Source organism: Cydia amplana, chromosome 1 (assembly GCF_948474715.1).
Source record: "Cydia amplana chromosome 1, ilCydAmpl1.1, whole genome shotgun sequence".
NCBI lineage: Eukaryota > Metazoa > Arthropoda > Insecta > Lepidoptera > Tortricidae > Cydia > Cydia amplana.
This window is the reverse complement of record NC_086069.1, coordinates 2501007-2512246: the sequence shown is the minus strand read 5'-3', so window position 1 is coordinate 2512246 and position 11240 is coordinate 2501007. Positions and strand designations below refer to the sequence as shown.

At 35.1% G+C, this 11240-nt stretch overlaps 1 protein-coding gene across 1 annotated transcript; it reads right to left on the bottom strand.

Moving 5' to 3' along the window:
- Positions 1-3378: 3378 nt before the first annotated feature.
- LOC134654902 (pseudouridylate synthase 1 homolog) lies at positions 3379-10775 on the bottom strand. The gene is made up of 7 exons (XM_063510362.1): positions 10671-10775; positions 7270-7498; positions 6599-6765; positions 5533-5812; positions 4988-5087; positions 4262-4417; positions 3379-3888 (listed from the first exon to the last, which is right to left on the bottom strand). Exons 1-7 carry the CDS (start codon positions 10732-10734, stop codon positions 3379-3381), a joined length of 1506 nt encoding a protein of 501 aa, XP_063366432.1. The 5' UTR covers positions 10735-10775.
- Between the last annotated feature and the right edge of the window lie 465 nt (positions 10776-11240).

Below are 11240 nucleotides of genomic sequence, written 5' to 3'. Positions count from 1 at the left end.
GTAGAATGTTAGCGTAGTACTGTCCTGTGATATTTACACCTTTTTCTTTATAATCGATTAGTAATACTCCTTCACAATCCCAAAATATCGTGGCCATGACCTTGCCAGCTGAAGGGATGACCTTGAACTTCTTGGGATGAGCTGAACCCTTAATGTGCCACTGCATGGACTCTTGTTTACTCTCTGGGTCATAATGATGAACCCAGGTTTCATCTCCAGTAACTATTCTTTGCAGCACCTCATCAGGATTTTCACCGCACAGGTCAATAAAATCGGAACAACAAGCTACACGCATGTCTTTTTGAAGCCGAGTCAGCATTCGCGGAACCCATCTTGCACTTACTTTTGACATATTAAGATGGTCATGTATAATATCATGTACGGTACCAATAGAGAGATTGGTTACTTGTGCTATAGATTTTACCTTCACTCGACCATCTTCCAATATAAGTTTTTCCACTTTATCAATATTTTCTTGTGAAGTAGCTACTACAGGCCGGCCAGGTCTAGGGTCATCTTCAATACTCTCCCTTCCGCGTTTAAACTCGCTTGACCACTTTTGAATGGTAGATAAAGAAGGAGCAGACTCACGGTAAACACAATCCATTTCCTCTTTTATGGTTTTTTGATTTTTACCCTGTTTTGTCAAGAATTTTATCACGCATCGATGTTCTAATTTAGTTAACATTGTCAATTCGCACATGATGTTCATGTTTGTTCAGCAATTGCAGAAAAACAAAAGACTATCTCGGTTCGAATTATACTTTTTTTTAATGTCAATGAACAAACCTCAGCGGCCAGTAACGAAAGAAATTTTAGAAGAGGTCGTAAGATATCAATACCGAGAATATTTTGAACGCCCCTCGTATTCCTCAGGGACCGCTCGACAATTCACCATCCGGGACATTTGGTGTCGTAGACGCCGAATCACATAATGTATACGAGGCATATGTATGCCCGCTTGTAACTTCGAACCGAGTCATTAACAGTTAGGCTAATCAAAAACCACCCACTTCCCCCAGCAATCGTCCCCGAAAATTTAATAGCCAATAGAAACTTATTAGGTTTTGGCCCCATTGACATACAAAATCCTGGATTACAAACTAGCCTATCTGGGATTGTATTCCTAGACGACGACTCAATAGAAGGCCGGTATAAGATAAGTTCCGTTGCTTGCAATAGAGTATACAAAATACTAGCCGAGCTAAAGGATAGGTTTAAGATGGTTCCTAGTTTACCACAACAAGTTACAAATTCTAATGATTCCAATCTCACGTTCGTGGAGGCTCAAAGACCAGCCAATCCACTAAACACGCCTCTGTATGACCGTAATGTTACTGTATATTCAAATGATTTAAATACTGCAGAAGCTGCAAATCAAGCGAACATCGAAGTGAATCATCGTCGTAGAATAGAAAGTGGGGCTCACGCAGCGCCTGGATCTTGTTATAGTACGGTAGATGAAGCGATTCCTGAAGGATGGGCTGTCACTTGTAACAACAATTTCAACATGGTTGGCCAGTTTGCACCAGTCACGCATTTAGATGACAAATATCTACGTCAGGAATGTTCCAGATTTATTGGGCCTGCTGGAAACAGGAGAAATTATATAATAAACTTTATCGAACATCATCATCTTCAATTGCAATTACAAAATATAGATGACGTGAACAATGATATAGTATAGGCTAACATATTAGTAAATCTATCATCATAATCTAGTATCATATGTTAGTAAATCTAAATTTATAATAATTTGTTTATTTTCTATCAAACACCATCTCATTCAATTAAGACGATTCTATTGCTCAAATGCTCAGCCTTTATACAAGCCTGCCTTTTTGTACGACCCAATTACAAAATTCAACGACAAAAGTGTACATTTGTTACGTATTTCATTTATAAAACAGTAAAGTCATGAGTCATGATGCTCAGAATTTTTTTCAACAATAATTTACAATATTTAAATACACGTAAATAATAGCAATTCTCTGATTGTGCCACCTTTTGACAGCCCTGAGGAACCAAATTGAAAAGTTAAAAACAATGATGAACTGTACTTAGGTACTTAATCATTACAATTTTTAAAACTATGATGTGTCAATATTGATCCATAATTTATAGTTCAGCATTAGGTATAGCGTGCCTGCAGACAGTCCAGAAGATTTAAATCAATAAAACTAATGGTCAGGTCAACTACATTTTTGCTATATAAAATACAATCTTAAATCAGAGATAAAGAACGTGCTCATCGCTTGTCATTTGAAACTGAAAGACGGCTCGTTTTTGTGCCAGCAATTGCATGGCATTTGATCGCTGGACGAAATAGAAAAACTTTAGAAACGACGGAGTCACAATACAAAACTCAGACGTAGACACAAGAAAATTTCCTTGACAGCTAGTTACTTATTTATACATCAACATGATGTTAATACATCCAATGAAATTATTAATCAAATGAATTTTGATTTGAACTAGTCGAGTCCTGGTTGATAAAACAACAATCAAAGTCGCATTTAATTTCCCATTTTTTTGTTGGTTATTCTCGATCTATTCAACATAAACTATAAAGTATAATCCCCGCCGTCAAGTATCCCCCATCGACAACTCTTTGTAATTCATAAAAAAAAAATCAGAAAACATTGACTCAATAAAGACAATTGACGTAGGTAGTAGGTACTCGGTTGAAACCTCGGACACAGAAAAAAGCCAACATTTTGAAATGACCTATTTACTCCTTATTTACTCAGTCCAGCTATAACGACTTAAAGACCCTTTCTATAAGCTCGATATAGACGACGATTTCGTCGATTTCGGACGACAGAATTACAAAATGTGTGACCAACTCAATCCAATAAAGATTTTTTTCGTATAATGCTCGGATGAAAACTACAAAAAGGCAGGCTCTCCAATTAGACAAACTATTATATCAAAAATAAACAATTTTTGGAATTTCTTGTAACTGTCGCATTATGGGAGTGAAATAATTATGTCAAAGGTAACAAACGTAAAACAAGACAATTAAACATAGCATCCTTGTATTCATACTTGTACAGTCGCCATCATATATATCGGAGTGCTAAGCTAATAATTTTGATGATTGTACATTAAATGTAAATCGAATGTGCTGTGAAAATGTTTGAAGGAAATTATTGTAGAAGCAATTAACGGACATGAAATGAAATAAGTTTAATAACACTTTATACATTTCGGGAATTAAACTTTTTGTTTATACATAAATATATATTATTGTAGACTACAAGATTGTACCCCTGTACACTATTCTAAATTATGTTAGTGTCCCATATCTCTTGTCATAAAAAAGTTTTTTAATTAGTTTTTGATTTGTCGTAACGTTCACCTACTACTTACTATGTACTAAGTTTCAATAACTTTTTTACCTACTTCACCGACTTCATTTTTTTCCTCACTAACTTGACTAACTTCGCTTTTTTCTTCAACATTCTCACTATTCTTTTCTTCACTCTTGTCATCTTCGCATTTTTCTTCAACATTCTCACTATTATTGTCTTCAATCTTGTCATCTTTATTTTCACTGACTTCATTTTTTTTCTCAGAAGCTTCTTCGTTTTTATCTTTAACTTCTTCGGTATTATTTTCTTCATCTCCCGCTACATCATCATCTTGCTCATCATCAGTGTCATCTTTCTCGCCGTCTTTTTCAACTGGCGCGTCATCAGAAGGCTCATAAGAGTGTCTTTTCAATTTCTCCAGCCAGGTAGCCATGGATTCGTCCTGTATCTCACCCTTGATGATGTTAGGGAATATGTGTTCGTGTGTGAACTTTTGGACGGTGTCCTCTACCTCAGTCCATGTTAGACTGTCGTGGCTGTCTTTGAATTTGGTGTCGTACCTATCGTAATGTACCTGTAATAATTTTTATTAAATTTCATAATTTGTATAGGAAAATCATTACAAATTGGCGAAAGAAGGATAATAAACTGGTTTTTTTTTAGATCCAGTGATAAGAGGCGTATCAAGCTAACCTGTCGTAAAAATACCCGATGGTTTAATTAAACAATTAAATAACGCATGGCAAATATTAACATAATTAATATCTCGTGTATGATTATTGTTATAACGTAAACAATGAATATCTTGATATGGTATTGGTATACGATTCCAAGGGCTTAAATGCTTTCTAGTGATGGTAGTTATAATGAAATCCACAAACTTTAAAATTAAAGAAATGGTCAAAGTTAATTTGATACTTTCCAATTCTCTGGACATACGGCCTCACCTTATCTAAAACCAGACCCAAGCCCGGAGCAGTGGGTATCATGACCTTCTCCTTTCCAAACACTTTGTCCATTATAGAGATGTCAACGAGCCCTCGGCACACTGCTATGGTCAAACCTATCATTTTTCGGATTTGATGCAACATGAAACTCTGCCCCTGTAACAATAAGTTTTTGTCATAAATACTAGGATTATTCAAGTTTTTATCCCTGACTGTATGGACCAAACCCCCTAGCATGACTTGCAATGTTGCGCGTGACTGCATAAGCGATCAGCTTGATAGTAAGTACCTTAAATTTGAAATTATCACCAAATTGTATGATTTGACCTATTTAAAACTCTTTATATCATACGAGCCCAAGTAATTCAAACGATTATTAGTTTTTTCGAATGTAGTCAGTAAAACTATTAGCACAGAATAAATAATAGTACTAAGTACAGAAGACTCACTCTCTAACAAAACGCGTCTGTTACGATCAGCACAGATATGGCCGCTAGGTGGCGACAGCGCCACGCGCGGCTTATGGCTTTCCCCAAAATTGGTGTGGAACGGATGTACTTTTAGCTACCTGTAGCAAAGCGACGAAATCGCGGAGTGAGACATGCCTGCTATTAGCTTAGCCAACCCCTTTGTATACATATTTTTACGGCTTGAGTGGTTCTGCTAGTCAGCAGTGTGGTACAGTCGTACCTAATTAATAAATACATCAAGCCTGGCAACACTCACCTTAACTAATAAAACGGCAAACTCCATATCGGACTCGACAAAAACTTTGTCTATGCTAAATCCCATCATGTACCTCGACGCAGAAGGGTCTTGAAAATGTCTGAAAATAACCCATATATATAACAACAGAAATAAAAGTATTCATAAAAAGTTAACATAATTAAGATAATTGCCCATTCACTATATTTATTAATTTTTAAGTGGATACTATGAAATTTGTGTGTTCATCTAAAGGGGCCCATAGATTACCAGTTCGCCGGACAATATCGAGTAAGTAAAACGCAAAAGGTGACAGCTCCGTACAACTGACAGGCTGATATCGTCCAGCGAACTGGTAATCTGTGGGCCCCTTGAAGGCAAAAAAAAAGTGTGGGAGTAAAAAAAATGTTGAGCTACGCTGGTGAAGTCACCCCCACTATACTTAATATGCAAATAATCAATGCACAAATACATTAATGAAGACCATATTCTTATTCATAAACTCGTGTATTTTATTTTATGTGAAAACATTGTAACAACAAGACATTATATAATTTATAACTTACTTTTTCTCTGTAAAATTATGATAGCACTTTGTCCCTTTATAGTACCCTAGAACACTATTAATATGTTGCATTTTATCAGCACTTATTCTGTATCTCTTTCTCTCGTCCCCACTCTCTATACTCAAGCTTGGTTCAAAGGCGAATGTGGGAACAGTATAGCTGTATGTCCGTGCGTTGCACTTGCCTTTTGAGTTGAATTTGTTCGTCACTCTCTTTACATCGAACACTCTGATGCATTCTGGTAGTCCTTTGTTTATTTCTTCTACACTTACTTCTAGAGCTGAAATAATTATATTTATGTCAACTTGTAGTTATAGTTATTACACATTATACTATTATATTATGTGGTTTGTTTTGAATTTAATTGTATCAATATGTTTAATAAAAGACAACTTTTGATTTCATAAAGTAGAAGACTTATTAATCAGTTATTATGAATATATAGAATTATATGACCTAGTGAAAAAAAAAAGATCGGATTGCACTAAAATTCAATAGGTAGTTATAGAGAGGAGAAAATCTAAACCCTTTTTAAATTCATTGTATAAAATATACATTTCTAAAGTTTTGCCTGTAGACATGGATATCTGAAGGGACAATACTATTGGCTATTTGCAAAGTTGCGGTAGGGTAGGGGAAGAACTAGGGACGCCAACGTGCAACGCACGGTGTGGCGAAAAAATGAACTTTTGTAAGACATCATCATCATACTACCGTACAGAAAAGACACTTCCTACAAAACCGAAGTTTGACAGTGATTCAGGGTCGTATCATGATATCCCTTTTTAACTTATGGCACTATGCCTTTCGGCTATTTAGGGTTGTCAAAATTCAAGTCATTATCTTATCTGTGGTCGTGCACGCATAGTTGTGGCAACCTTGATAATTGCTCGGAGCAATGCTGAGCCGAACAGAGCCGAGTTTGCCTGAAGTCAGGAGTGTCTCCCCACACCCACTACGGCGGCGCCAGTCATGCACAGAGCGAGTAGTTAATTTACTAACACCTTCCATTCAACAGTTTTCAATAGTACGACTTCAAGACCAATAAGAAAATGCCATGACTCACGTAATTTCAGCGATACAACCTGCCTGGAAGCAGAGACACCCTTGTCAGTCCTGGAGCTCCTCTGGAACTGAGTATTTTGCTGGGCGGTGAAGTCCTCCTCACTTATGTATTTAGCTTCCAACAGGGCCTTTAGTAAGTCTTCTTCTATTGTTCTGACGCCAGGATTCCTGTGAATGATTTTTACTGTACAAATGGGGAACTTATCGCATGAAGGCGCTTGACATTACTGGTATTAATTAAACATACTATAGGGTGAAAGAGACAGAGTACTAAACAATGATGTCATAACCATAAATACCATAACACAATGACTACATTTTTTTAAACTGGTTATTGAGCTGTATCTTTAAAAACTAAGTAGATATGGAAATAGAAAGTACCTATTTTTATATATTTTCAAAAAAAATTCCTAAGTCCTTGCTAAATAGAGCCAATTCCAACCAACCAGGCTAACAATGTCGCTAAAAGACTAACTGTGATTTCAGAACTAGCAAATACTTTATCTCTGTCAATAGCGCCAAAATACTTTATCTCTGTCAACAGCGCTTCTATAGGTACATGGTCGCCGGCCACATTTTGTGGGAAAGCAGGTTTACCTCGCTACAAAAAGTGCCCGGCGATTATTCTACTCTGTGGTTTTGTATAATGACTACATTCATGCCCAACATTACCTCTGCATACCATAATAATCTACTCCACAATAGCCCAAGAGCATGGCCATTTTCTTCTTCTTGATTCTCTCAAAAGGCTTATCTCTTTTCTCCTCAGGCGTCCCATTAGCTTTAGTATTGTCTTCCCATTGCCGTTTTCTGAACCTGGTCCTGTTCTTGTTTGGCACGAATTTATCTGTCTCTGGCTCTGGGGCTACTTCCATGGCAGTTATGTGTCTGAGCTGAGTGCCTACAAGTAAGAGGAGCTGTTTAAGAGGGAGAACTATACAACTGGAACTGGAACTGGAGGACTGGAAAACTACGGACTGGAAATTAAGTGTAAACGAATTAGGCTTCTCAGATCACAAGGGTATTTTATTCAGTACACCCACTTTATCAATAAATACACAGCCATGGGTTATAAGGAAAAGATTATTCAGTGATAAAAATATAAATAATTTTAAAAACGAACTTCAAGAAATAAAATGGGATACTATAATTAATATAAATAAAACTGTAAACGATAATTATTATTCATTCGAAAACACTTTGAAAAATATTCTTAATAAATGCATTCCAAAAATTAAAATAACATTAAAACCAAATAAATCTTATTTGACACCGGGGTTAAAAGTGTCCTGCCGCAATAAAAGGCAATTAAAAATACTAGTACAACAGTCGGAAGATAATATTTTAAAAAACCATTATAAATTATATTGCAAAATACTAAAAAAAGCAATGCATAAATCTAAAAAACTACACAATAAGAGTCAGTTCCGAAACTCCCAGAATAAAACCAAAGCTATGTGGCACATAATAAATAATGAGACAAATAAAAACACATCAAAAAATAAAGTAAATTTTAAAATCAAAACACCTGAACAAGGCACAATAAACGATCCCCAAAAAATAGCCAACATCTTTAATGATTTTTTCTCCTCTACTGGAAACAATCATCCCACCCCTTTAAATAGACTACCTCTAATAAATTCAATAAACAACTCATTTTTCCTTCGGCCTACTCAACCTAAAGAAGTATTTACAATCCTAAAAAACCTTAAAAATAAATCATCATTTGGCATAGATGAAATCCCCCCAGCTTTATTAAAATCTTGCGCAGAATCTCTATGCAGCCCCTACACCCTACTAATAAATCAATCTTTTTCACAAGGCATCTTTCCTGATGCATTGAAAGTCTCATTAATAAAACCCATTCACAAAAAGGGAAGCACCTCAGACATAAATAACTACCGTCCAATCTCTCTATTACCCACGTCATCTAAAATTTTTGAAACCGCGATGGTAAAGCGCCTTTATAGTTTCTGTGAAAAATTCAAAATTTTTAGTGAAAATCAAAATGGATTTAGAAAAAATCATTCAACTACCTTGGCAATTTATAAGTATGCCCTAGAGATATTCAATATTATAAACGACAAAAAATATGCTGTGGGTCTCTTACTCGACATGAGTAAGGCTTACGATAGAGTCCGATATGAAATCCTTTTAGACAAACTATATAACATAGGTGTTAGAGGTATTGCACTGGAGTGGTTTAGGTCATATTTGAGTAATCGCTCCCAATGTGTTGAAATAGAGCACAGAGACTTTGATAGAGCAATAATACAGCACATCAGATCTGATAGAGTCCCCGTGAAGGGCTCTATCCCTCAAGGTAGCGTCTTAGGCTGTGTTCTATTTATCATTTACATAAATGATCTTCCTAAAATATTAGACGAACATAGCACGCTTTTCGCAGATGATATATCTATAATGTTCTCATGCGATACTACTGTAGAAGCTCAGAATAAATTACAGTCAACGTTAAATAAAATTACAAATTGGTTGCAATCCCATAACCTACAGCTTAACATTAATAAAACAAAAATTATCCAATTTAAACCACATCAAAAATCACCATTGCAAATAGACTTTAAATATAACAATTCAAAATTAGATAACGTGAGTTCTGCCACCCTATTAGGAATAGAATTAGACTCAGATATGAGCTGGAAAGACCATATTCTAAAATTGTCAAAAAAATTATCATCTTTTATATATGCCCTTGAGCATCTAAAGCGAGCTACAGACCTACAGACATCCCTAGCGGCATATTACGCATATGCTTATTCGCGAATATCATATGGCCTGGTCCTTTGGGGAAATAGCTGCGATATTGATAAAATATTTATTCTGCAAAAAAATGCATCAGAATTCTAGTAAACATAGATCAAATGGAGTCGTGTAAACCCTACTTTATCAAACATGAAATACTGACCGTTGCATCTATGTACATATTCGAATCTTGTAAATTTGTTAGGAAACACTTAAACTTATATTCACTCAAAGATACAACCCAAATCAAAAGAAATAATCGTAATGTAAATCAACTAAAACTGCCTTTTTCGAAATTAAAACTTGTCACATGTAGCCCCCATTATATGACTATAAAAATCTATAATCACCTTCCAAACTCTATCAAGGATCTGGAAAATCTAAGTCAATTTACAAAACAGCTGAAACTGTTTTTAATTAGTGGATGTTTTTATAATATTAAAGAATTTTTTGATCAAGCCAGTAAATGAAAATATTACCGTGCTTTGTTTATGTAAGAAAATAATGTAATAATGCTATCAAATGATCATGTGTGAATGTATGTATAATATAAATTTAATGAAATGTGTACAAATTGTAATCAAATCACCTACTTGTAGCCCTCTTATATTGCCGTGCCCTTGCAGGGTGTCACATGTATACCTTTATGTTCGATTCCATCCATGTTTGTAATGTGATATGCAATAAAGTATTCTATTCTATTCTATTCTAAGTGCACAAAGGACTTCGAGACTACCCCAAACTCCCAAAAACGACATTATCATACCAAGCTCAAGAATTACCCACAACTTGGAATGTTATTGTAGTAACAAAACAAAATCAGAGATCAACCAACCGAACTCTTTCAGACCAAATAAACTTCAGAATGAATATTTGGTAATTGAATAGAAGACTATCAGTATCACTTGCTCCGAGAAACTAAATTAAATTATGTGACCAGCCTAAGTTCATTATTATGCACATTATTTAATTGCTTAGGTGGTTTACGCACAAGTAACCAAAAATTCTGCCAATAATTTGAAAAACAACCCAGAAAACACAACAGCGGCTGCCTAGCAACTGGAATATTCTAGCCCAAAATTTGGAGTAGAAGTAGACAAGAAAACAAGTGAATTCAGTGTTTATTTTTGCATTGCAATAGAGGTTATGTTTTTATAAGATCTTATTAGGCAAGTTTACAAGACCGACGAAAAACGTAAGTGTGAAAATCAAACTGATAAGTGATAATAATACATTATATTTGATAGTTTCTCAAACCAAAATTAACCATGTGCAAATAACGAATAGGTACAACAGTTATAAAGTTCTACCTGTATTGGGAAGCCATGGCAGGTTTTGTCTTAAAGTATTTACAAATAATTTAAGTAATGTCATACCTACACAACGGAATTTAAATAATTTTATGAAAATTTCAACAACAAGCTAGAAATACTAGAATCGAAGAGAATTATAATCACTAAGCCAGTCGGCTAGCGGGCTAGCGGCAGTCGACATGTTTTTTTTTTTTTTTTTTTTTTTTTTTTTTTTTTAAATGGCGTTTATTACAGTAGCCAGTGTCATGTCGATATGTATATAAATCGAAAATTTAGAAATTATAATGAGATAATTAATAATAGTTGCTGATTTCAAAAATGGTATATATCAAAGTTTCAATTTATTAAGTCGACATGTTTAATAAATTTCATTCAATCCATTCATTCACGAAGTACAGTGAACGAATGAAAGTAGTGACAACCAAATAAATACCGGTTTTTAACAATCGATGTTTTTGAGAGTTATCGATGGTTATCATTTTAACAGCGTTTAAAGTTCTAACACACTATCGCACCGCACCGTGACCTTGGACGGTGCGGTAATGTGTTATGGCTTTTAAAGTGATA